This window comes from Sminthopsis crassicaudata, chromosome 2 (genome assembly GCF_048593235.1).
Source record: "Sminthopsis crassicaudata isolate SCR6 chromosome 2, ASM4859323v1, whole genome shotgun sequence".
Classification (NCBI taxonomy): domain Eukaryota; kingdom Metazoa; phylum Chordata; class Mammalia; order Dasyuromorphia; family Dasyuridae; genus Sminthopsis; species Sminthopsis crassicaudata.
Genome location: NC_133618.1, coordinates 27,847,850 through 27,875,507, shown reverse-complemented (window position 1 = coordinate 27,875,507; position 27,658 = coordinate 27,847,850). Strand labels below are relative to the sequence as shown.

The following is a 27,658-nucleotide window of genomic DNA, read 5'->3' as shown; positions in this document are numbered from 1 at the left end:
TATACTAGGGAGAGTGCTGGCTCTGGAATCAGGAGGAACTGAGTTCAATCTGGCAGCAGACATTTGACCCTTATTAGCTATATGACCCTGGACTAGTCACATAACTCCATTGTCTTAAAAAACAAAAGAAAAAGATTTTTTTAACCATTCATAAGTTGCTTTTAAATATCCTGTCTTTGGTAGTGTTATATTTTTTCTGTTTTGAAAACTTTCTTTTAATGTTAAGTGCCTTTCTTGAAGCAATGAAAGGCAGTAAAGATTATCCTTTATTTTTGTGTAATCAGTTATCTTCTTTCTCTCCCTCTCTTCCTCCCTCCCTCCCCCCTTTTTCTTCTCTCTCTCCCTCCTCCTCCTTCTCTCTCTTTATTTCCGTGAGCCTTGCCACTATGATTTCAAGTTTTTCTATTCTGCTATTATTTTTGCCATACAGGTCATACTTGCTGCTCTCTCAATTCTCATTGTTCTTTTAAAATGGTCTAAAATTGCATTCTGTAGTTAGTATCCACAAAAACCTCCTTATTGGGCTATTGGATCCTTTTCTTTTGGCAATATTTATTTGTAGATTCCTGAAGTCTTCCTAATCTGGAGCCTGAATCTCTTTGTGGTATATTCTCTGTTTGTTTACCTGCTTATGTTTAAGGTCTTTGAGTTTTCTTCCTCCTGACATCTTTGGTAATTTCATTTGTTTTTTCTTTATTTTCTTTCACTGCTCACTTTCTGACTTCTTCATTACAACAGAGGTTTTTCTAGGGGCTGAATCTCAGAACCTTTTTTGCTGGATCCACGCTGGACATTCTTGGTTCACTAGCTTTGGTCTTTTGTCCCTGGTGACTTTTGGGGGACAGAAGTCTCAGCTGGGTGCTGAGCTCTTTGGGTGCTACCACTTTATGATTGCAGTCTAAGCAAACCTCTTTTTGGATTGGGGTTTGGAGCTCTGCAGCCTGGGAGATGAGGAGGAAAGATCAGCGGTGTAGCCTTGAGCTTTGTTGAGATGAAGGGCAAAGGGGCAATGGGTCTTACTCTGTTCTTTCCCTTCCCATGGGCTGTAGTCTGTTGTAGAAAGCTCTCATGGCTTGAGCATGTTTCTGCCATTTGGAGTTTGGATCTTCCTGATTCTGGGAGGAATCAAGGGATATAGCTGAATTCTTTTGAAAGCCCCTGGCTTGGCTTGTGCGGCCTTGCTGCCAGGAGTGGGATGGCATGAGACTGACTGATCATTTATTAGGCATTAGGGAATATTGGCTTTCTCTGCTGTTAGTATTAGTTCACTGAGATTTTATTGTGTTTGCAATTTTGGTGCTCTCTTCTATGAAGACAACTGAAATTGCTTTACCTCTGGTAAAGCTTTGGTGACATTGGAGAGGAGGTGAGAGCCAGAGAAGATGTCTGTCCTCTTGTTGGAGGACTCCCAACAGTCGATCACAAAGTTGCCCTCAGCACTTCTTACCTTTCTGACTCATCTTCCTGTTCTTCAGCCCATCCTCCACATTGCTGCTAAATTTGCCCTAAAATATATGTTTCACCAGGCCTGGCTACTTCCTTGCTCAAGAAACCTAGTGACTCTCCATTTTAGGATAAAACGCATATGCCTCTATTTGGCTGAACATGACATCAGCTTTACTTTTCAGGCTTTTAATCCATTCCTCTCTTTCCTGTCCTCTCCAGGCTGGCCAGACTGGCCCACTGTTTTCTGGACATTGTTCCCTCTCATCTTTGTCCTTGGAAGGCAGCCTCCCCTTCCCCCTAATTAATCCTGCCTCATGGAGCCCCTGTTCTGCAAAGTTTAGCCAAAGGGCCTCCTCCTGGCCCTCTTCCATCCCTCCAGTCACTAGTGCCTTATCCTTGGACATGTGTATATATTTTCTATTTAATTTTCCATGTGCCGGTTATCTTCCTCCTTATAGAGTGTGATCTTGAGGATAAGAACTGCTTCACTTTGTGTCCTTATCTGTACTTTGTGTAGTTGTTTCTTAGTAGTTGCTTCTTGAATGAATTAATGGTTTTAGAGGAATGAGGCAGAGGGAAAGATGGAGTGATAACAGTTTGGGGTCACAGATGGAAATCTGAGAGTTCATAGCATTAGAGGAGATGGTGATTTCGGTTAAGACTGTGGTGATGGGTGGTAGGAGAACTTTCAAAGACTCGGTCATTGAAGTGGGGGGATTAGGGGGTCAGAGGGTGGGGGGACACGCATCATATCTTGGGGATTTTTGTATTTGTATATGAATCCAACCACTGAGTCTAATTTTCGCCTATTTCTCCCAAGAAGTTTGGCTCTGTTGGTCCATCATCAGGGCTCTCTCTGCCTTTTTTGAGATCATGATCTATTCCTGTGGCCTTTCAAGTGCAGCAGACCTCAGTCCTTTGGGTCATGTCTGTGTCCACATTGCCTCTTCATGGGCGTTACCCTGAGCAGAGGAGCCTGCTGCGGTTCCCCAAGGCAGGGAGGGTTGTGGGGGAGGCAGGAATTACCTTTGAATCCTCAGACCTGTCTCCTTTTGAGGACACCTGGAGGCAGTTTGCTGTCCAGCTCCACACCCTGCCCCAATGACGGGAGGCGGAAACTTCTTTATTTATGAGGCGTTAGTAGACTCATCTCTGAAAGGATTGTGGGTAATTCTTCACAAATTCACATTGCTCTAATAATCAAAACACCTGTGGACCAGATCTCCCCAGCTGTCGTACATGTGGGTCTGTGACGGAATGGGAATCAATTAGAGGCAAGCATTGAACCCACAGGCACAGTTGAAAGACCTCATTTTTTTCTCTACTGCCCTTCATATTTTATATACATATAAATTTATATCAGGGAGAGGAGGAGGGAAACAAGGGTGAGAGAGATGCTGCTTTGTGTTTCTCATTGAGTTCTGTTTTCACCATGTTATTACATTTATAATTGGCAGGTTCAACTCCCCTCCCCCTCTGCCTTTCCTTCTCCTCCCCCTTTAACTTTCCACCAAACTAACCAGTTAATTTAAAATGGAAAAAAATTCAGTAATAGGAACCAGGCCATTTTAGCCATTAATGAAACTTCATTACGTACGATGAAATGGAGTCAGGGGCAGAATTCCTACCCCAATAGTTCAGGGCAAAGCTTGCCAGATGCCGGAAAGTTAGAGGTTGTAAACTGTTTATTAGATATATATGGAGAAGTTGCTAATTTTGTAATTGGCATTTTATGCAAAGAGTAGAGTTTATTCAAAGCTTTTTAAAGTTGCCTTTTAAATTTGTTCACTCTATTTAACTCTTTTCCCCTTTAGTTCCCCCCTCCCCGTTTCCCGCCTCAATCATGTATTATGTCATTTTATCTAGGTAGTTGGGAATTGGCCTTTTAGCTACACTGTGTAAATGATGAAATGATCATTTTTATTTTTTCCTGGTGTTTATCTCTGCTGCTTGCATGTTTTTATTCAGGATCCCAAATGATCAAATCCTGCCCCTCCCCCCTGTAAATTTAATTTATTAAATATAAACCAGTTTGGAAGCTTTACAAGTAAAGAAAAAAAAAGCATCTGAAACAATTTAACTTCATTTTTTCCAAGTTACGTAAAGAAAGTGTCGTTTCTTTCTGTTCCTTTTTCTTTCCATTTTCTTCCCTCCATACGTGTGTGTAGGTGTGTGTGTGTGTGTGTGTGTGTGTGGGAATATAACTTCAGGATTTGAGACTAGTATATAAATATGTAAAAATAGACTCAAAAAGGGGAAATTTTTTGACCCACTTTTCTGTCCCTCTGCTGGGAGCACTGGCTCCTTCATGGGAGCTGCTGCTAGCCTGGGGTGCCTGTTTGCTGGATTTATGGGCACACGGTGGTTGGAGGATCAGGAGGCAGAAGCATCTTTGAACACAGCCTGTCTGTTCTTTCTCCTCCGGGCTTGGAGCCTGCTGAGACCAGGCCTGAAAGGGGGACCTTCCCTGTCTGAAGGAAGACTGAATCCTGCAGGAAGCCTTCCCCCTATTCTGAGCTCTGCCTCTAGGGAATTTTAGCATCACGGACCTTTCCTTGTGGAGGCCAACTCATCTGAGGTCTTTTTGACTGTCCCCAAGTCTGTCCCCATGGCTAGAGGCAGTGGGTGAAAGGAGAGCTGGTCCTCCTGGATTTAGCCTCCTCCTCTACCATTTATTGGTTGCATGGTCCTGGCCAAGCCACCTTATCTCCCCAACCAGCAGTTTCCTCCTCTGTAAAGTGGGATAACAACATCTGGAGTTTCCTTTCCAGCACATTCTGCAGCTCCCATGAGATGGTGGATATAAAGGCCATTTTACACACTTGAGACTTGAAAGAAACTTTAATGGGAAAAGTGTGGGAGGAGGAGGAGGAGGCCACACTTGCTTCTATGTAGATCTCTCCCCCAGTTAGAAACAATTGGGAGTAACCACAGGGGGAGAAGAGGAGCAACCAAGGCGCTGAGAAATTCAGCCTTGAGTGTCCAGGGAGGCCCAGATTTTAGGCAGTGTTGGAGAGAGCCTATGGGTCCTAGCCCAATGAGATAACTAGAACTCTTAGGTTTCATGGCACTTGGAGGGGTAAACCTCACAAACAAACTGACTAGCTTAATTAGACCTTACTGCAAAGAAGGATTGGTAAAAGAAGGTGGTAATGGCCAGGAGAGCAGGGTAGCCCACAAGTCTCAGGGTAATTGGAAACTTAAAACTGGATTGTAGACTTTTGGAAAACAATTAAGGAGATAGAAACATAAGGAAATTTAAGAACCAGAGAACCAAAACAGGATGGTGTTTGAGTAAAAGTGATAGGTAACAGACACAAAGTGATTTTGTCATTGGGGCTTACTACAGATTGTTTGAAGACGGAGGAAATAAATGAGGAACTTAGGGTGAGAGTGAGAGGAATAGGGCTTCACTTAATTAGATATCTGCTTGTTCTCCCCTTGTTCTCTTTGTCTCTGTTCCTGTCTGTCTCTTCTTTATCTTTGTTTTTTTCTGTTTCTCTCTCTCTCTCTCTCTCTCTCTCTCTCTCTCTCTCTCTCTCTCTCTCTCTCTCTCTCTCTCTCTCTCTCTCTCTTTTCTTTCTTTCTCTCATAGTTGCTGGGAGAGAAATGACAGGAACCTTAGGGGTCAGTAACCAGTTCATTTTAGAGTTTTTGATAGAGAGGAGGAAATCTGGGTCTCCTCTGACATGCACCTTAGATTTTTGAAAAGCAGCTTTCAAAGGCGTTAGAGGAAAGACAGGTAGAATATCCAGTAGAGTAAAATGTTTCGAGGGAAGTCAGCCCAAGAGTAATGGGAGAGAATCAAGAATGGAGCTCTGAAGACACAAAGCTGGGGGAATATCAGTAGTGAGGAGGTCTCGTTTGATCTCTACAGTCAAATAAATAAGTGGGATTTGTTTGAAAAGACCAATGTGACCACACAGGGAGCTCACTAACTACCTTAGGTTTAAAAAAATGTGAAAAATAATCAAGAGAGAGGGAATGTGAGTGTGGCCAGTCCTGTAAAAATAGTGTCCTGCAGACTGGAAAGAAGTGTGTTTGACTTGATTCCTGAACTCTATTTCTATTCCATTATCCAAGATAAAACTTTTAGGATTTATAATATTTAGCTAGTCCTCAGAGAACTGCCACCATGTAAATCCCACCAGTGAAAGGATGGTCTTGAAATCATTGGTTACTCTGCTCTGAGAATGCTCTTTGAGGCAGGAGGTACTCCTCCTTTCCCTCCCTTTCCCCCTGCCACATCCCCAAATGTATTTCTGAGGTTTCACGATCATATTAAGTGAGAGAAAAAAATGCACATGTAGCCTCTCAACTTTTCATGGAGCTCTCTTCATGACGCTCAGAGGCAAGATGATCATAGCACTGGTAGCAACTGGAGAGGTCATTTAGTCCAAAGAGTCCATTTTATAGAAGAGGAAATGGAGGCCCAGAGAAGTAGCTTCTACAATCAAACAGATAGTAAAGGTCAGAGCCAGGATTTGAGTCTGGGACCTCCAACTTCACCCTGAGCTCCCTTTCCATTGCAGCTTGCTTCTTTCTCAGACTGACACTAAAAGCAGCGATAGCCAAGTCCCCGCTTTCATCCTCACACTTCATCCGGATACTCCATAATCTCTGTTTCTATTAATGCAGGGCCTTCCCTGCCCACTAACATTGTGACTCCTCTCCTCCTGCTTCTCTGTCTCCTTCCATTGGATTGGAAACTCTTTGAAGCCAGGACCTGGTTGTCTCTCTCCCTGTTTGTCTCTGCAGTGCTTAGCCCAGGGCCTGGCACACGGCTGACTCCTCCACCATGTGCAGTATTGTGTTCCCTTGTTCCCTCGCTTTTGCTTTAGTTACAGCTCTCCTCCACTCTCTGCAGATGGACTTGAGTCTCATGGCTTCTGTTTTGCAGAACTTTAGAAAAAATCTATAGATCAAATTCCAGGAATTAGATCCCATATTACGCTGCAGCCAATTGCAGTTTGACCATCATAGCATGAGTATTTACAACAGTTCATTCTGAAGTTGTGTAACGATTCATTTTTTAGCTTCAAGGCCAGCTTTACCCCCCATGTGATGGGCTTCATCTCCTAGCAGCCAGCCTCCGGCTTCAGCCTGTGTGGCAGGATGCAGGCGGTTGGCGGGGAAGACCAGCCCTGCCATTTCCATTGGGGCTTTGTGCCCCATGTAGACAAACACTTGATTATACTTCTTGTCTGTGGGCATATCTCCCTTCAGAATGTAACCATTTTGTGTCCATTTTTGCATGGCCGATCCCCAGCACAGTGCCTTGTACACAGTAGGCTCTTAATAAATGCTTGTTGGATTGTGTTTACATTGTCCTATTTGACAGGTGAACCAATCCAGGGTGTGACACTCCTGGGCTTGTTAAGGCTGGACTAGTCCAAGCTAGCCTGGTGAGAATGCCCATCCAAGCTAGTGCAGTGTCTTTCCCTGTGTCTTAATAAAGGAGTTCACAGTCCTCCGCAGGTACTGAGCCCTGGGCGACACTCAGAGAATCTTCTAGTGTCTTTGAAGTACACGACTGAAGAGTCCAGAATCTGCTGGTGAGACTTGAATGAAGGCCCCTCATCCTGTAAGCCTGCCGGTTGATGTCAGGCTCCGTGCAGCCATTTTAGTTCTTTATTTGGGGTTTTAAAGATCAGATTGAATGCAAAACCGGCTCCACTTTGGAAAATCCAGCTCTCTCCAAGATTCTTCAGTGTTAACCACCAGGAATAGCCAAGAAAGGATTGTAATGTGCTAGCAGGGCTCCTTCCCCAGGAGGAAAAGGCCTGATCTGAACGGGATGATGAGTGTTGATAGAGTTTCCAAATACTAAAGGGAAAAAGAGACTCTGTAAACTTCAGCAAAATAAGGTTCCACTTCTGGTACTGTAACTGAATTCCTGCATTAGCTTCAATGCTTGGAATACTTGTAAGATAGAATCTTTAAAAAAAAATTACATTAAAAGAATGCAAATAAACTGATTATATCTGTCTGGCAAGCGAGTATCTTTTTTTAATTGTATTATAATCAGAACGAGTTTCTGGTTTCTTACAGGCTGGAGGTGGAATAGATTTACTAACTGTATAGATTTTGTCAAGTACACTTCATAGGCCTGTCTGATACAGACTGGATCTGGTTTGTGTTATGCATATTTATTTCTTTTATCTTAATGCTGAGGTGAAGTCGAACACCAGACCTAGAAACGTGGCCTGACAGGGCCATTGGAAAGCTTCCTCTGAGCTGGAGATGAAAGAGACGAGACTATTCGGCTTGAAATGTCTGTGGCTTAGAGAGGGAGAGTAAGTACTGCTCACCCATCCAGAAAATACATTTCACAGATGTGGCAATCAGTCTCTGTAATCGGGAGCTGGGGAGCTGGGCTCCGGGAGATCTGTTCCCCTGTTCCCCTGTAGAGGGCAGTGCATGAATAGAAAAGGGACCTCGCTCTTGCTTGCGTGTGAGAGCACACAGCAGCCTGTATCTCGTGGGGCCCAAAAGCTGGGCTTGGATTTGGGGCAGAAGGTTCCCTCGGAGTGCGATGTTCCTCTGCCAGATTCCTCTCGCCAGGAGTAACAAAGGGTCTGTCCTGTCCTGCTGCTCACCAGCAACTGTGTGGGCACCCCGGGGGGCTCAGTTCTTGAGGGCACTTTGGGAACCACATGCTTTTCTTGTCCTGAAAAATCAAGATCCTCAGATCCTTAGTTATTCTATAAGAGTAGCCCAAGGCCGTGGCGTGTGCCCTTCAGGGTCTTCCCAGACATTTTTTGGGTTCAAATCACTTGGAGGAATCATCAGTGTCCCTTTTATTTAGGAAACTAGTGCGACAAACTAGCTCGTTGGTTCAGATATGTTCTTGGGAGTGTAACATATATCCTCAATGTTTGGGTAGGGGAGCTTGCTGTTGAGCCAAGAAAGAAATGGGAGCGAATGTGGATAGACGAGGGTAGGGTCCTGAATCTAGACCTGATTTCCCTTTTAAATACAAATTGATTCTATAACATTGGGAAAAGCCCTTTCAATTACCTTATTTGTAAGGGGGAAATATATTTGTTAACCTCCTCAATAATGTGTTTACTTAGATCTTCAAGAGGGCAAAAGGAATAGGTTTCCTTTTATAAATAAGGCAGCAATAACATTTAAGGGAATTCTTATTGATGCCATGTTAATTACATAATGCAAATCTTTGTATTCTGTTACTGAATATTTATATTAGTGTATGTATGTGTGTGTGTATATGTGTATATATATATATTTATATATATATATGTTTACATACATCCTTTTATGAGAGTATTAGATGCAATCATTTCTAGTCTTTGGAATAATTTGGAAGCAGGAAGCAAGGAGTCTAGGAAAGGAGAGTAAATATTTCTTTGGAATTGGCAGTTGGACTGACTGGAAAGTAGTTCTGTTCTAGATTTCCTCTGCTGTGAAGCCTTTGCCTGTTCCTCCTTTTCTAGAAACTGACTGAAAGGAAGTTGAGTCAGGAGCCTGAAGGATTTGCTTGAATTCTAGTCTTTCCTGGAATATTGATTACCCTTATTCCCCCTTTTCCACATCAACATCCAAGTCATGACCTTTGAGGCTTTTTTGTTTCAAAGAGGGAGTAGAAATTATGACTGTGATTCCTTCTGCTTAGTACAGTGGTGATGTCTATATTGTTTTCAGAACCAGGCAAGGTCTCTTTATGTAAACTCGCTCCATTTCTCCCCCTTTCCACTTTGCAGAGGTGAGAGTGATAGCTGTATTTATATAGCACTTTAGGGCCAACACATGTTCTCTCACTTGAGCTTTACAACAACCTGGTGAGATGCTTCACAGGTGTTATTATCCTGCTTTTACATGCAAGGAGACTGGCTTAGGAAGGTTGAGACTTAAGAAGTGTCTGATAGGGCCCAGGGCTTTCTGATTTCAGGCTCTGAAAACTCTCCATCTTCATTTAGTCATGAAGAATGATACTACTTTTCTTCCCTTGATGATATTTTTATTGGAATAGCCAACAGACCAGTATATTTTGGAAGCAGTTTGGTGACTTGATAGAGTTCTGGATATGGAGGAGTGCGAGTCCTGCCTCAGTCACTTATTCCCTGGGTGACCCTGACCAAGCCACTGAGTTTCAATCAACTTGAGTTTCCTATCCCTAAAATGGGAATAATGACGTTTATCTTTAGGGTGGTAAGGATCGAATAAGGTAACATATATAATGCCTTGGCAAACTTTAATGCTATTTAAATGTTAGCTATTAATATCAATTTCTTTTCATACAGCAAGAACTAGCCTGCCTTTTAAAGAAATCCTCAAACTTGATGTGAAAAGGATTTTTTTTTTAAACCATTCAAAAATGGTAACAGATTTTCTTTCCACCAGAGAAAGTGACTGCTTTAAATTGTCTTTGGATAGTTGAAATCTATTGTCTTTCAGAATTTAGTTACTTATATTTTCTCTTTGAGTTCTAAGGGAAATGATCAGCTTTGACTCTCAGGGAAAATCTGAGTTTTCATCAGGGAGATTCTTGTTGATTGTTGTTAATTCTCTTCTGGGTCTTTGGCATGCCATTTTTATTCTCTTTCAGTCCAGAATGGTTAGAACCACCGGCCCATTTGGGGTATCTAGTGAGCTAGATAGATGGCAGAAATTTCCTTCAATATTCATAGGAATAAATGACTTATGACTTGAGGGCTTCATCTTACTGAGAGGATGAAACATAGTTTGAATTTTTTTTAAAGACACTTGTTGGCTTTTTCTTATAAACCAATCCTATATGTCTGGGCCTGGGGGGGGGGGAAGTATTTTTTAAAAAGTAAAGAGAAAATCAGGTCCTTGAAATGTGACAGATATCTGAGGGAAACAGCAACATTTCTGCGTTCTTCCCAGAGCCCAGAGTATCCTCTGCAGAGGGCTTGTGCACTCAAAGGCGAGCCCTGTGAGCCGACAGCCTGGATTTCAGCTTTCTGGGGGAAGAGTCGGTCAGCAGGGTCTCCAGGCTTGACAGCAGGCAGCCCCTCACTTGGCAGTGGGGAGCAAGGAAATGATGGCTGAAGCAAAGAATGACTGTTATTTCTCACCAGCAGGTAGGTAGGTACACACCACTTGCTATTGAAATGATTCAGCAGTTTAGAGTTTCGAGCTGTGAGACTTTGGATGTCATGCATGGGGAGCACAGGACCCAAGAGGGTCAGCTCTGTTGGGATACCTTTGGAGAACTGCTCCATTCCCTTCGGCTTTGAGTTGCAGGCTGATCTGGGGCTTGGTATTTTTCTTCCTTCCAGTCTCCTGTTTGTAACATGAGCATCAGACCACAGCAGGGAAAGGACTTGGGGTTGGGGGGGTGGGGAGGCTTTTCATCTATCTGGCAGTTTTTTTAAAGGGACAATTCCATCTTTTAAACTGACATTATTCTCTTCCACCCTCACTCTCTGGAAAAAAACAGGCCTCTTGTCTGGATCTTTTCGTTTTAATGGTTCACATGAAAAGGTTTTTACCCAGGCCCTGACATGACTGTCAGAACACACATTTAAATGTAGGCCTGCTTAAAAGGGTATTGATATTCCCTGGTGGAGAAGAAAGTACTTAAACCCCCCCTCCTCAACTCCCCCCTACATCTGTCCATATACAAGTCAGCCCTGGTTATTTTATTTTATTATTTCTTAATCTTTTTTGGGGGGAGTAGGCTAGAGTCAGGGTATAGCAGGTTAAAAGCAGACCCTAGGGCTACAAAATTTCTGTGTCACTATCCCCCTCATGCTGTTCTTTTTATTGATTGGTGATTCAGATTAATTTAATCCAGGCCCAACTGCAGTGGTTGGGCAGGGATTTGAGTCCTTTTTAGTCCTGGACTGCTGTTTAGCTCAGATGTGCTCTGAATCTCTGGCTCATTTCTCTCTCTCTATGTGCTTTGGGTAATATTAGCAAGTCAGTAATCTATTTGAGAAAATGATGTTACATATAATAGGAGATTGCATATAATATTGGTGATCAGAAGCATATTTTGGCATGGATTTAGAGATTTTTAGTGGGAATTAAAGTTCATATCAGAATACTATATGGTGAACACTTTACTCTTCTAGAGTAAACAACAACCAATTCTTAGGGCTGGGGTGGATTTTAATTAATTGACAGTGTGAGTATGAGCCTGTTGGTCCATTCTCCTGGCAGTGAGTGAATGTTTTAGTGACCCAGATTTGTGTGGCGTTATATTTTCTAGAGCACAAACTTCCTTTAATCTTTATCTAATTCACAAACATCTCAAAAGTTACTGGTACCACAATGTTGTATCCTTAGCTTGAAGATGAAAACCAAATTAACTGCTTAAATTGGTGTTTATACTTTAATCCTCTTCAGTGCTGTTGGACTTGTGCCTGGGTCACTTGCAGTTCTATTCCCATCAATTCTTGTCTCCAACGAAGTTTTCCTTTCTCTGGGCCTAGAACTCTATCTTCTATGCCATCTAGCTGTCCCATGATTCTTAGCATCCCATCATATCCATGACCAAATTTAAAAGTTCAGAAGAATAATAGGTTTTTGGGAAAGACATCGGGATTCAAAAACTCTAATTAAACCAGACAGTCAACCATGTACTTAGTTAAACATTTTAGAAAATTAGATAATTGTGATCTGCTTTAAATAAAGCATTCGCTATTTGCAATCCAAAAGTGAATTTTATTTTGTCTTATAAGTAGCTAAAACTAGCAACATTGAGAAGGAGTTTAAGGGGGTGAGCTCCCCACACAAAGTCCTGTTCTGTACTTCCTATTTGTAGACCTTCAGTGTCAGTGACAGTGGCATTTTGAAGTAAAGGCATCTCCAGTCCTTTCTGATATTTCTTTTTCAGGTTAAAACTCATTTTCTCCTCAAATTTGATCATGGATTTAGACTTTAATTGGTTTGTTGATCAGCTAGTCCAAACCTCTCATTTATAAAATGGGAAGATATCTTTGTTCTGACCCTATCTGAATAAAATGTGCTTGAAGGACAGAAGAGATGACCTTGTGTTGACTTAGATTTTCAGAGTTGCTTTCTTCTGTCTGAGAGGGCAGGCGTGGGCAGGGAAGAGCCCAAGGAACCTACTTTCTGCTCACTTTGGGGGGTGGGGGGCTTCTCTGCTATTAAATTAAATGAACCAGCATTTGTAAAGAATGCCACTTGTATACAGGTGCCATTGTGGGCCAAGATTTTATTCTGTAACTAGTACAGGAACCTTCCTCTGGATACCCAGAAAGCTGTCTTGTGTGAGGCAGATTATGTGGTCTGTACTTGTGAGAGAGAGAGAAAGAGAGAGAGTTGTGTGTGTGTGTGTGTGTGTGTGTGTGTGTGTGTGTGTGTGTGTGTGTGTGTGCGTGTGTGTTCATGCACACTCGAGGGCCCACGTGTGGCCCATGTCCTTGTTTTCAGTGGGTACAGTTGTTAGCTGATTTCTGTTTTCTTTGGAGCTGGTTAGGAAATGTGTGGTGGAACGCACGTGACGTCCGTGGATCCTTCCTGGTTTTGGAAGCCCTTCCCCATCCCGCCAGGTGGCCCAGCCGTGGGAACCTGACATCCCTTGGGTGAGCAGGGCTGACAGCAGGGCCAAAGATCTTTCCCCCCTTCTCCAGAAGAGCCAGCTTCCCGGCGCGCCTTTGTTCTGAAGGCTCTGGTCTCTGAAGAAGGCTCCTAGTCTGTGAGTGTCACTGAAGCTGTGGGAGCTCTTAGGTGTTCTTCTCCCCGACCGGCCCTATGCCTTTGCTTAGGCCTTTACTTCTGGGCTGCTGTCTCATTTCTTAAAATATCTTGAGTTGTTTTTAGAATAAATGGAAAACAAATGACTTATGAAATAAGAAGGGTTTTTTTTTTTTTTTTTTTTTTTTTTTTTATCTTAACAGTTTAAAAAGCAGGACTTGTTGAGTGGGTCAGATTGATCTTGGACACTGCCCACTCAGAAGGGTAAATGCCTATGCAAGTGACAGGGATGTGAAGGATCCTCCCGTCTTGTGACAAGTGCCGGCTTTGCAGTTAAAACTGAAAACAGAAGCCTGTGTGTGAGTGTGTGGCGTTTACACCTTGCAGTAAGAGCACACACGACTATCTGATCCAAAGAGCTTTTTTTTATAACTTTCAAATGGGTCTCTGGCCCTCGGCCAGTATTGCTGTCATTTTTTATTAACTTTTTTCTTTCTTCCCTTTGGTGAGTCTGCTTTTTGTAATATTGTTTTAAGGAATATGTATTTCGTTCAGAGGGATATTGTAAAACAATATTTTAAAGTTGTGTGTCCCAGTCCATTAAAAGGGCCCATAAAACAATCATGGCAGAAAATGCACAGTAACTAATCAGAACCACTGAAGTTAACCACAACCGTCTTTCAGCTCTGTTTAAATAATAAATCAGCCTCTACAAAGTCTTATCTGCTGCCTACAAAAGAACTAATTAGTTGCTTTTTTAAAAAGCATATGTCAGAAGCATTATCAATTCTACTGGTGGATAGATGTGCCGAGAATCAAAGCATCCTACTTCCAAGTGGCTGGCCAAGAATACTTTGCTTTGTGGGGGTTTTAAATGACTAATAATACACTCAGTGGTAGAAGGAACCCAGAGGTCTCCCACAAGCATCGAAGACTGTGTCACTTCAGTGCTAAGTTGGTGCTTTTACTTCTCTGACTTCCAGCCTCACCCCCTTTGGTCTCTCTCTTTTACCCCTGCCAGAGGAAGGGTTCTGCTCTGAACCCTTCAGCATTTCCCTGTTGCCTATCAAGCAAATGAAATATTTTCATTCTTCTCCGGGAAGTGCCTCGTATTCCATCATTCCTATCCCATGTCACCCCCACATGTTCCCATTCTGCCTTGCTTCATATTGTTCCCTGTGACTGGAAATTACCTTATTCTTTAACTTGTAGAAATTCTGCCCTTGTCATTCCTCCATGAAGTGCTCCCCAACCCGTGCTCCTTGTCCATAAATTTGTTCTTTCAGGCCTCTCTCACACAGCTATTTTGTATTACTATCTACCACTTGCATTTAACCCATCTCCTGATTGTACTATAAGTTCTAATAGGTTAAGAATTATATTTTATCAGGGGCAGCTAGGTGGCACAGTGGATAGAGCACCAGCCTTGAATTCAGGAAGACCCGAGTTTAAATGTGGTCTCAGACACTTAACACTTCCTAGCTATGTGACCCTGGGCCAGTCACTTAACCCCAGCCTGGGGGGGGGGGGGAGAATTATATTTTATCTAAACTCTGTGTCTTAAAAATGGAACCTCCATATACTATCTGCTTACTGAATGTTTATTGGATTATGCAATTTTGGTGAATGAGTTTTCATAGGAATACCTCAAGCAACTAACTGGCACAGTGAATAGAGTATACTTCTAGGCAGGGAAACCCAAGTTCAAATATTGCCTCAGTTTCTTCATCTGTAAAATATAGAGAATAATAGTATCTACTGTATAGGGTTATTGTGAAGATCAAATGGATTTACATGTTAAGTACTTTGAAAAACCCTAAAGCACTGTAATTGCTAGTGTCTATTGTTATGTCTTTATCTTTTATATGATGGGTGAATAACCAGTCTCAGGATTTCTTATTTAAACTTTATTTTTATGGGGGAGCCTATGGATCCGATTGTTGTTTCTGTTGCGTGAGCCATTCTTGTGATAGTCCTTCTTGCTTAACTGCTAACTTGCCTACAAGAAATTTCTCTCATATGTCATTTTTTCTCATTGTCTTTAAAAAAGAAATCAATTTGGTCTAATGCTCTAATCAAGATATATCTAGTTACAATATTTTTTGTAATCAATTCCTAATTCAGATATTTTCTGATTTTTGACACTGTCATCCAGTATTATCTTTTCTTCTTATTTTTATCTTAATCACAAATCTGTCCTCTCTCTGTCTTCATTGAAGTCATTAATAAGACATGTCAAATAGAATATGTCTAGTACAAGGCCCCGCAGCCCCCCACTAGAAACTTCTCTCCACATCACCATCGAGTCATTAATGACTAATTTTTTTTTCATTCTGACCATTCAAATAGTTATGATCTAATTAAAGAGATTATAATGAAACTCACATCTTCATCACTTCCACAAGAATTGCATAAGTGATTTTGAAGTGCTTTTAAAAAAAATCTATAAAAACTCTCTCTGTAGCATTTCACTTATTTACCAGTCTTCTAGTTCTCTGCTGTGAAGCAGAAATGGTCAGTCTGACATGACCTGTTTTTGCTGAAGCCATGCTGACTCCTGATGGTTGCTTGCTTCTTTGTTGAGATTTTTAAAAGATCCCTTTAATCCAGAGGCTCTTAACTTTTCTCTGTGTCATGAACCTCTTCAATAATCTGATGAAATTTACATTTCTGTTGGAGGTTAGTGAAAATAGAGTTGAAGTTTTTCCCCCAGTCTGAGTTCATGGTTCCCCTGAAATCCATTTGTGTATCTCTTTGGGGATCCACGTATCTTAGGTTAAGAACCCCAGCTTCAGTTGTACTTTCAAAAAATGTCCCCAATCATTGAACGAAAGCTTCTTTATTTCCTACCAACTTCACTATGATCGTATTCCCAAGAAACTCATCACCCTGCTGTCATTGCACGGAGTACTTGGCATTTTGTGGGTGAAGTGCTTTATGGTATCCATGCTTTTTTGCCTAGCTTGCCTTGTAATCAGTGGCGTGCATTTGTGTGGCTTGGGTCCATCGTTAAGCAGCCAGATTTGCCTCTTGGGACTGATTTTTCCCCTGTTTGAAGTTAATTGGCTTCTATGTAAAGGCTCCCAAACCTTGGTCTGGTTAGTACTCTACTTCAAAGAAGGCACTCTAATCTTTGAGAATTTTTTTTTCTCTCTCCCCATTGGTATTTTGTGGATCCCAATATGGTCTGTCTGCCACAGACAGAATAGCTTGAGAGAGAATAGAAATATGGCCAAGCCTGGCTTCCCCCCAAAAACATACTAAAGGGAGGTATTTCCTCTGTGAGTTTGGCTTCCCTCAGGCTGCTTCCCTCCTTGTTGGGAATGTCTCCCTTCTCTTTGATGTCATTTCTGAAGCTCTTGGGTTTTTTGGAAGCACAGTGTTCTTTCTTCACAGTGCTTGGCTACTCATACCATATCACTTTCCTTTACCTGCTTGAAAGGGAGCAAGAGGAAGTGAGCTTGACAGAGGAATTCCTGAGACGGAGTTTCTGTTCTGCCACAGGGGCTGGTGCCCAGTTCTCTCTCCTCTCATGGGAGGTGGGCCTTGGGAGAAGTAGAAATCTAAACTGAAGCATCACTAATTTTTTGCAGAGCTGAAAATCGCTTGGTCTTTCTTCCTAGTAGAGTGTCTTTTGGGCTCGCTGTTGCTCCTCAGGATTTAAACAGTCATCTGTTAAGGGTGTATTGTGATTTGGGAAGTACACAGAATGATGTAATTGCATTGTGTGTTTCTACATATATCATATTATATACATATGTGTGGGTATATATGTATGTGTATCTATATCTATATTATACAACTGGGTAAGGCCAATCTTGCAAATCTTAAAGTTTTTATATTTTATAAATATCATAATTATTATCATTATTTTAAGTTTGTATTTTGAGAACATCTTTCGCCTGAGTACCTTGGCAGAATGCTGCTAAACCCTGGTTGCTGAGGGTAAGAGATGGAAGCTTGTCTTGGCAGCCCCCAAACAAAATCAAGTCTCTGATAAGAAAATTAGATTCTTCACTTGGCCTGAGGTTGTCAGAAGAGTTGTCTACAGCACACCGACAGGACACACAGAAGGTGAATCGAGAGCTCACTGGCTTCTTCTCCAAACGAGTGGGCCAGGCCATAGCAGGGTCTGACCGCAGGGCAAGAAGGGGGGTGATCCTCTGTGTCCCGTTCTCGGACTTTGCAGTACTTGATCTTCCAGGGACAGAGGTAACAGAGTGCTTGCTTCTTCTTGGGGGCCAGTTTTTATTCTTTTTGGATAGATTCAGTGTTGGTAGGGATTGAATGAAGACTTTTGGCCTGTGGATAAAAGTATATTTGAACTTCAGAGAGCCAGAATGCCATAATCCCGTGGCTGCCTGTAGGAATCGTTTCAAGGTTTTACATGTCCATGAAGGGCATATAAAAAATAAGTCACCGTGTTTACTGTCGTCTTCTCAAGGAGTGTTGGAACCTACAAGTTCTGTGTGAGATCCACTGGGTTTTCTTGAAGGAGGACACTAGATAAATCCAGATTTTCCTTTTGTAGGAGGAATATGAAAAAGGCAAACCTGATTTAACGTTTGGGAGCCCGGAGTCAAACCTAAATCCTTCCTGCTCCTTCCTTTGTAGGCCATTGTCCTCTCTGTTAAATAATCTAGGTCTTCCCAGAATCCCTCTGAACTTTTCTTGTGTTTGTTTTTTATGGCATAATAATATTATAAATAAATAATAATCTCAAAATAGTTTGGCCTGAACATCCAGGCCAACTACAGGAAAGACCAAAAGATACAAGAGAGAATTTGTGTTGCTCAGGCCCTCGTTTGCAGCTGGGCAGACAGCTTGTTGAGTTTGGCCTCTGGCGTGTATCTCTGTGACTCTGTATCAGTAGAAAACAAGTTGGCCTAGAACTGAGGATGAAGAGGATAGTAGCCTGGATTGGCAGTGACCAGGAAATTACAGATTTCCCTTAATGACACAGTCTGTGTGTACTTTTAAAGCTAGATTTTTTTTTTTTTAATCTTGTTAAACATTTCCCAATTACATGTAAAAAAAAAATTAGCAGTCATTAAACTTTTTTTTGAGTTTGATTCTTTAGTTTGATTCTCTCATTTCTTTGTGTCTTCCCCCAAGAAAGCAAGCACTTTGATTTTTATTATACATGTGAAGTCATGCCAAGCGTATTTCCATATTAACTATGTTGCAAAAGAAAACACAAATAAACCAATAAAACTAAATTTTTTTTTTTTTTTAAAGTATGCTTTAATCTGTATCCAGAGTTCATCTGTTCTCTTCCTGTAGGTAGATAGAATGTTTCATCATGGAAATTGTCTCAAGTCATTGTCTTGATCAGAGGAGCTAAGTTTTTCACAGTTAATCATCCTTACATTGTTACTGTGTATAATACTCTCCTGGTCCTGCTTACTTCACTTTGCATGAGTTCATACAAATCTTCCCAGGTCTCTCTGAAACCATCCTGCTCATTATTTATAAAAGGATATTAGTATTCCTTCACAATCATACATCACAACTTTTTCAGCCTTTCCTCAATTGATAGACATTTCCTTGATTTCCAATTCTTTGCCATGACAAAAAGAGTTACCATAAAGATTTTCTTATAAATAAGACCTTTCCCCTTTTCTTTGATCCCTTTGTGATACAGACCTTGTAGAGTTATTGCTGGATCAAAGGAAACACACAGTTTAATAGCCCTTTGGGTACAGTTCAAAATTTTTCCCCAGAATGATTGAACCAGTTCATTCTTCTACCAGTAATGCATCAGTGTTCTGGTTTTTTTTTTGTATTCCTTCAGAATTAATTTTTTTATTTTCTGTCTTCTTAGCCAATTTGATAGGTATGAAGCGGTATCCCAAAATTGTTTTAATTTTCAGCTCTTTAGTCAGTTTATTTAGAGGAATTTTTTTTCATGTGGCTATTATTAACTTTCATTTCTTCTTTTGGCTCTTTCTTCCTAATAACCATGTGTTAATTGAAGAATAGCTCTTATTTTCTATAAATTTGACTCACTTTTCTATCTATTTGAGAAATAGAGTCTTTATGAGAGAAACTTGTTGCAAAATTTCCCCCCCTTTCCTGTTTTCTTTTTAATTTTGCTTTAAGTTTTGCTTTAATTTTGTTTATTGAAATTTTTTTTTAATTTAATGTAATCAAAATTATCTGTTTTATACCCCATAATCCTTTCTCCCTCTTGTTTGCGCTTCTCTTTTATCCATAGATAGGGCATTTCCCCATGCTCTCCTAGTTTACTTATGGTATTACTTTTTCATAAAAGACTAATGCTGTAAGCCTGTGAAATTACCTATGAAGTGTGCTGTATTGGAAAGACTTTGGGCTGGGTATCAGAAGACTCATATTTAAGTCCCAGCTGCCCCACTTACTGGGTGTGGACCCTGATTTCTTCATATACAATTTCAGAGATAATCCAGCCTATGCTCCATTTCATGGATCTGTTAAGAAGAGCCCGATGAGCCCCTGCCTTTGGGGATGATGAGGCTCCATCTCCCTTTCAGTTTTTAATAAATGCTTATTGGCTGATGGACTAATAGATTAGTCCAGAGAAGGCCAGAGTAAACCGCTCTTGTGAGGCACAGGAGTGTAAGAAAGTTAGGGCAGCCTTGCAGGAGGTGAGGAGGCTTCCTCCTAACTTGTGGGTGCCTTAGGAGCCCAGGATGGTGAGGGCAGGAGCAACCTGTCCTGGGTACTACCTCCTCAGGCTGACTGCTGCTCCTGAGCGCTAACGACTGCTGAACTTCCAGATCCCACTAGCCTGGCCTGCGTCCCCAGCAGCTGCTCAGGATCCTGGGCTCAAACTTTCCCTTGGTCCCCTTTGTCTTTGAGAACCCCTGGTTACTTACAGGAACCACAGAATTAGGGGTTTTAGGAAAGGTTAATGACAATGGCAAAGTAATTGAGATCAAGCCACATTTGCCATGGAAGCCTTTCCTGCCCATCAGAGCTTCCCTTCCCTCCCCATTACCGTGTGTGTGTGTGTGTGTGTGTGTGTGTGTGTGTGTGTGTGTGTGTGTGTGTGTGTCCCCATAAACACACTCATATTCTCTCTCAGGAAATAGCATAAGCTTCTTGAAGGCAGCTGTCTAAGACTGGCCTTTTTTGGGGGGTGAGGTTCTTGGGGTTGGATTTGTTCTGTCTTTGTGTGCCTCCTTAGAACATCCCACGGGACCTGGCCTCTAGGAGGCCTTTCATACATGCTTTGTGATAAGATTGATTTCTCCCCCTTTCCCCCCCTTTTTTTTTTCTTACTGATTGATTGGGACCAGAGCAGCCAGTTTGGACTCTTCGGCTTTTTGTAGCCACTAGAGGTCAGTATTAGGCCGAGGTAAAGGCCCTGAGAGCCCTTAAGCATCAATTTTTGTTTTTAACCTAGGATGTGGTACCTGGAATACTTAAGGCTTAGGAGTGTTGTACAAGATCATTTTGTTTTAGCCTTCCTAAGATCTCAACATAAATCTCTGCTGGTTTTTATGGGTTAAGCAAGTGATGGGAAGCAACAGGGAGTAGTTGAGATAGAGCTAGCCTCTCCAATGACCTTGGTGAAAGTACCTTCCATTAGAGGTTCTGAATTCAGAATCTCTCCCTCTCACGTCCATTTTGGGTATTCAGTACCCTTCATAGTCTGGCTCGAGCCCGTTGTTCCAAGGTGATTAACCTCGTGTGGCCGATGAGGCAAATCATCTTCCTTGATGCTCCCTTTTCCATTTCTTGATCCATGCCTTTGCTCAGCTGCTGCCCCCTTGCCTGGGGTGCTTTCCTTGTTCACTTCAGCCCTTGAAACCTTTAGCTCTTTTAAAGATCCAGCTCCTCATACTTGAAGAGACTGTGTGTGTGTGTGTGTGTGTGTGTGTGTGTAAATACCAGCTTCTTGAGGTCAGAGACTATGGATCTTTATTTGTTTTCTTAGCACTTAGCACATTACTTGGCACAAGGTTCTTAATAAAGTCTGGGTGGTTCATTGAATAGTCCCTGAGTCTTCATGGGTGTTTCTTTCCTGGGAGGGCCCTCCATTGATGAAATCAAAGGCCTGACAAAAACAAACACATAGACAATGTCCTCTCATCAGTTCTCCATTGATCCCTAAGAGAAAATTTGATTACCCTCATTAACCATAGAACCTAGCTCTGAAAAGGTTGCCTTATAGCATGTGTTATTTCCTTCAATAAATATTGAAGTATTTGCTACATTTCCTTTGGAGCATTATAAGTTGTGTAATACCTAGTCCTTCCTTCCAGTTGGGTAGGCAAGAGACATGTACATGAAAAATAACTAATAATATAAAGCAATGTGTGTAATTGTTAAAAATTGAGCTACAGATTCTACAGGAAAAGGAAAATGTGCTCCGGTGGGATGACTGGAGGGTGTGGTAGCCAGGGACAAGGAAGGTCACAGGCTCGTAGAGTGGGGTCTCTGGAATAGTCCTTTAATCCAAATCTCTTACAGTGAGAACACTGGCTCAGAGAGAGCTTCACTGACTTGGCAGGGTCACATATGTGTAAAAGCAGAGCCAAGAGTTGAACCTAGGAAAGGGACCTGTATGTGCCAAAATGTTTGTGGCAGCCCTTTTTGTAGTGGCTAGAAACTGGAAGATGAATGGATGCCCATCAATTGGAGAATGGTTGGGTAAATTATGGTATATGAAGGTTATGGAATATTATTGCTCTGTAAGAAATGACCAGCAGGAGGAATACAGAGAGGCCTGGAGAGACTTAAATCAACTGATGCTGAGTGAAATGAGCAGAACCAGAAGATCACTGTACACTTCAACAACAATACTGTATGAGGATGTATTCTGATGGAAGTGGATATCTTCAACATAGAGAAGAGCTAATCCAATTCCAATTGATCAGTGATGGACAGAATTAGCTACACCCAGAAAAGGAACACTGGGAAATGAGTGTAAACTGTGAGCATTGTTTTTTTGTTTTGTTTTTCTCCCCAGATTATTTTTACCTTCCAAATCCAATTCTTCCTTTGCAACAACAACAACAACAACAAAATTCGGTTCTGCACATATATATTGTACCTAGGATATACTATAAGATATTTAATATGTATGGGAATGCCTGCCATCTAGGGGAGGGGGAGGGAGGGAAGGAGGGGAAAAACTTGGAACAGAAGGGAGTACAAGGGATAATGTTGTAAAAAAAAATTACCTATGCTTATGTACTGTCAAAAAAAAAAGTTACAATTATAGAATTAATAAAAAATAAAAGAGTTGATCCTAGGTTCATCTTTCAATAAAAGAATATTGTTTAGAAGGCTCAGAAGGTAGAAGCTGCCTGGGAAGTGGGCTCAGGAGGCTTGAAGCAAGGTGTGGTGGCAGAAATGGACGTTGGGCCCATGAGACAGTGGAGAGATCCGTCTCCCTGAGTGGATGATGTGAGTTAGATTCAATAAGACCAGGACATATTTTGGAGGGCCCAGATTGACAAACTCCAGTGCGGACTTAGCAGACTGAGAAAGCCATCAGTGAACCATTGCTGTCCAGATAACAGACATGCTGAAAAAGATGTGTTAGGGATATTTGTCTAGAATAAGGAAGGGGTTGAGTTTGAGACACGGATGGGAGAATCTCCTTAGGGAATTGAAAATGCCTTCGGGGAAGCTGAGATTTGGATTGGGGAGTAGTTCACACACAGGTGATGGGTGAAGTTCTGGAACAGAGTGATTAAGGGACCGAATGAATGTGCAGGGGTACAGTGACTGAAACTTCGGATGACCTCCAACTTTTAACCACCACCACAGTGAGAAGAGGTGGTTCCAGGAGCCTGGGACTGGAGGAGTGAGCAGAAAGCTGGCTGGGAGGAGAGCAGTGAGGGAGAAATACTCAGGAACCACTTTAGGATTTGGTCACCAGTACCCAGTGTGCTCCATAGAAAGGATGAAAAAAGAAGGAAAGCTCTCCTCCTTTCTTCCTTTGGGGCTTTGGCCTCTCCCGACCTCTAGCCATTTTCTTTTAGGGAGCACTGTCTCTGGAGGTGCTCTGTGGTGGAGCTGGATTTTTGTGGGTTCTTATTTAAAGTGGCATTGTTTGGGGCTCCATTTATTCTCTTGTGTTGATTGCTTTTTAATTTTCTGTTTTTTCCATCCGCCCCCTGGAAGCATTTTGGTTGCTATTAGGCGGTAATTTGCATTCGTATCCACAACAGTGACAATGGGGCCAATTCATCATTCTGTGCTTTTGCTCTGGTGCTCACTCATCCAGTGGCCTGTCTGCTTGCCAGACCAGCATTGACTGCTCCCTTTCATAGAATGAAATAGGCTCCATGGTGCTTTAAGGCAAAATGACTTGCCCATTGACCCTAACAGAGCAGGATAGAACTTCTAGCACTCAGATTTTTAGTTGGGGGGCCCAGTTCTTTGACCCATAGTACCTTACCTGACTATGTACTATCCAACTTGCTGATTTGGCCCAATTTACCGAATCAGAGGATAAAGTAAATGCCCTTTCTTTGGAGGGAAAGAATTGAAGTTCTGTTACCCTAGAGGTTTAAGAGATCTAGGGAATGGCTGTGAGTGTGGGCTTAATTGCAAGGCCAGTTTAAATGTTTCTGGTCTCCTTCTGTACCTTTGTTTAAGTAACAGAAGCCTTTGTGCCCTTGAAGGAAACTGAACCATAATGCCAGTGCATCATGGACAGTCAAAAAAGTTCCTTTTTCTGGGAGGCCTCTGGAATGCATGGTCTTTTTAATGTTCCTGGCAGAAATCAGCTCTCGTAGTTCATTTTTTTCTTTTTTTACTTTTCTTGCTCATCCAGTACGTTACTGGGCTAACACCCATTGGCATCCACTGCTGTATTCTTGACATTGATGTTGAACTCATTCAGAAGATTTGAAGGCCTCCTGCCATCAGCCACAGGAACCACTCTGCTGAGCTGGTTTCCCCTCTCCCTGTCTCCAGTGGAGAAGTGTCATACACAGATTAGGAATTTACAACCTTATTGTTGATTCTCTGCAATCTTATATTTAGTCTTTTTTGTGCCTGCCTGAATCCCAGCTCATTTTCAGTTAGTAGTGTTGAGCTAAGCTCTTAGACTTCCTTCCCCTTTACAAAGTGCAAAAGGGGAAACCTTTTCATTCCTGCTTCCCAGAGATTAAGGTCATAGAAACTCCAGTGAGGTCAGCTAGTTCATTTCTCTGTATTAGACTTCTTCAGCCCCTGAGTGGAATTTCACTGGAGTATTTTAAGTGAAATGGTTGAAATATCATAGAATTGAAGGAAAACGAATCTCCCTAAAAACTCTGAACCTGTAGAATCTGCACTGGACATTTACTAACCTGCCAGAAGTTGTCAGGAACTCCCTCCTTTAGCCCAAGGTGTGGGCTGTGATGAAAGATCACTTTAATCTCCTAAAGAGGGTGGAGTGGTATTATGTGAAATCATGAACTTGGGGGCCAGAGGACATCTGCTCAATTCAGGGGACTGGACAAGAAGGTTTGGAAGGATGAAGTTGAGAAAAGGCTATGAGCAGTTGTGGGACTCTTGGCAAGTCACCCTCTCTGGCCTTCAGCTTTCTTATCTGTAAAATGGGAGCAATAATTAATAGCGTCCCTCCAAGGGTAGTTGTGAAAACCAAAGGAGATAATGTATACAGAATGCTTTGTGAGCTTATAGCACTACATAAATGTAAGCTCTTCAGCATTTATTAAAAGGGGAAAGGGATCGAAGAAAACATTTAACCCAATCTTTTGATTTCCTAAAAAGGAATTGTTGCTGATATCTTTTGAAATTGCTCCTACCTTTCCTTGTTATGCATATTCTCTTCCTGTCAGAGAGCCATTTTTTAAAAGTGAAAAGGAGGTAGAAGAGAAAGAAATCAGCAAAACTGATCAATATATGAAGATGACCACCTGTATGTACAGTGTTACTTCCACTTCTTTTTTTTTTTTCCCCCTCTGAGGCTGGGGTTAAGTGACTTGCCCAGGGTCACACAGCTAGGTGTTAAGTGTCTGAGATCAGATTTGCTCTATTCACTGAGCCACCTAGCTGCCCCCGTTACTTCCACTTCTACAAAGGAGTTAGGAAAGATGCTTTCTCACATCCCTCTTTTGCTGTTAAGCTTGTTCTTTATAGGTTTCTAATAATTTCAGTTTTCTGGGGTGTTTTTTCCCCAGTTACAGTGTTGACATCATTAGGTAGATTGTTTTTGTAAGCTTTGTTTATGTAATGGAATTTCTCTGTATTATAAGAATTGATGAATGTGAGGAATCCAGAGAATCTGCTGAAGAATTCGAGGAATCGATGCAAAGCCAGCTTTGTATCATAATTTTAAAGATGATGAAACTGGCCCAAAAAGGCAAAAGGATTTGCCTGAAATCTTCCAAATCATCTGTGACTGGTCTGGGATTTAATAGGATGCTTGCTGTTTTTTTTTGTTTTTTTTTTTTTTTTTTTAAATCAAGGAAATTTCAACAATGAATTTACTAGTCATGCTAGGACGTTAAGAGCGTATGCACTGTTCCTTTGGATTCTTGAGGACTTCTGTGTTGACATATTTTAAGATGTATTTTCTAGAAAGTTCTTATTTGTTTGAAGAAATTATGAATGTTCCCTTCTTAACTGCCTTCTTCTGCTTCTGTCCTAGGCGCAACAGCAAAGGAACCTGGATAACATCATCTCACAACAACCCAGAATCGGCAGCAGGAAAAAATCCAAGAAGGATGCATATACCAGCTTGGATACGGAGCTAGAAAGCACCAGCCCCAAGTCTGAGCAAGATTCAGGGATTCTGGACGTTGAAGATGAAGAAGAGGATGAAGAGGTAATTGAGGTTTGACGGGGTAAAGGGGATGTGAGGTATCCATTGCAGGGTAAGATGCAGCAGTGTCTGGGCAGCTGATACCTGACCCATCCCTGGGTAGTGTGCTGATAAGGAATCCAGAAGTTCAGAGTTCTTACATCACAAACCCAGGGAACAGTCAGGCCTGAATTTATGAAACAAGTTAGTCATGGAGTTATCTTTTTGCTCACTGGTGCAGTCTTCCTTTTTGTAAAGGAGCCATTTTCTTTAATCTGTCTGGGAGAGTGGTGATCACATAGAAGGAGGACCATTTTCTTTCAGGATGATTAGTGGGCCATTGTTTTAGGAACCTGAAGTGAATATTTTAGGGCCATAGAAGCCATAATTCTTGTATTCCATGATAACAGACTATAAGTAGAAGATAGTTAAGTGAGAAGATTGTCATAATATCCATATACAGAATACATCTCTCAGTGCCCACTTACCCATAGGAACTATTGTCTGACTCCAAGTTCCTGGGTCTCTCTCTTTCCTAGTCTTCTTGTTGCTAGAGTCCAAATTGGATTAAAGGTAATGAAGAATTGGGGGCTTTCTGAAAGTGAGATACCATATATGAATGGGATAGGAAGTTAATATTCCATATATTACCTTTATTCCCAAGTCACATAGTCTTGGATTTAAGGCTCAGTTGATTTTCCTGCTTTCATCTTTTATGATAGAGTTCAGCATTTCATTTGTCATATAAATTCCCACTTTTTTTTTTTTTTTTTTTTGGAATCCCTGCCATGTATTTATTTACTTCTCAGTTGGGATCTCTTTCTAGCAGGCATTCTTGATCTCGAGCCTCCTGCAGCGAGTTGTTTACTTAGATGTCTCCAAACTGGTTTCTTGGCATATTCCTTGCATGGCATGGAGAAATCCTTTCGATAAGGTCTTCTGCGGCCCACTGTGTCGTGCTGACCTTCATTCCTCACATTTTTCAGCAGGTCTCATTAAGAGCAGCATGAATGGGTTCTGGGGAGATGGAATTTTTTTTAGCTGTGTCATGGTCCCCTAAGGGACTTTTTCAGGGACCACTTCTGTGCAAGGTACATTACACAAAAATCTTGGGGCCCCAAATGAAAAAGACAGCCCTGGTGAGTTAGACTCAGGGGAATCGGCAAGGAGAATGCTGGCTTTGGGCAACAATAAAGAGCTCACTTTTTGTTTGTTCCCTGCTTTTTCTTTTACAAGGCATCCTTTTTGAGATACTGTGTCCTTATCATCCCTCATTTCACATCAGAAGTTAAATACTGTCAAATATCATTGGTGATTCTTCTATGAACTTTAGTTTCCTTCTCTTTTAAATGATCTCTTTTCCAGCTCTAATTTTGTGATCCTATGAATGAAGAATGTCTTATAAAGTGCTTTCTCTGTACTAAGTGCTAGAGATATAGTAAGGGAGGGAAGAAGGAAAGGACAAAGGAGAGAAGGAAAGAAGGAAGAAAAAGGAAGGAAGGAAGAGAGGGAAGGAGGAAAAAAGAGGGAGGGAGGAAGAGAAAGAGGGACAGACAGAGGAAAGAAAGGAAGGAAGAGCAAGTCTTCCAACTGTGACCAATTCCAGTTTTGGGGCCAGCTTAAGTCTCAGAGATTGTGATTTGTCCTTTGTTCTGGAAGAGCACCGGGACATCAGGAAGGTGACGCCATGACATGCAAGTGAATTGGATTGAAGTGAGGGAGAGCTGGGTAAGGTCACCTGCCTCACTTTCCCCCCCCAGAGCCATGTGAGCCCAGGAACTAGATATAAATTAGGAAGACTGGAGA

The 27,658-nt window shown here is 41.7% G+C and overlaps 1 protein-coding gene across 1 annotated transcript in view; it reads left to right on the top strand.

The window, feature by feature from the left end:
• EXOC6B (exocyst complex component 6B) overlaps positions 1-27,658 on the top strand; it is a 509,545-nt gene that overhangs the window by 176,059 nt on the left and 305,828 nt on the right. The window contains exon 7 of the mRNA XM_074285536.1: positions 25,700-25,876. Coding sequence (XP_074141637.1) covers positions 25,700-25,876 — 177 coding nt within the window. The remainder of the gene's footprint in view (positions 1-25,699; positions 25,877-27,658) is intronic.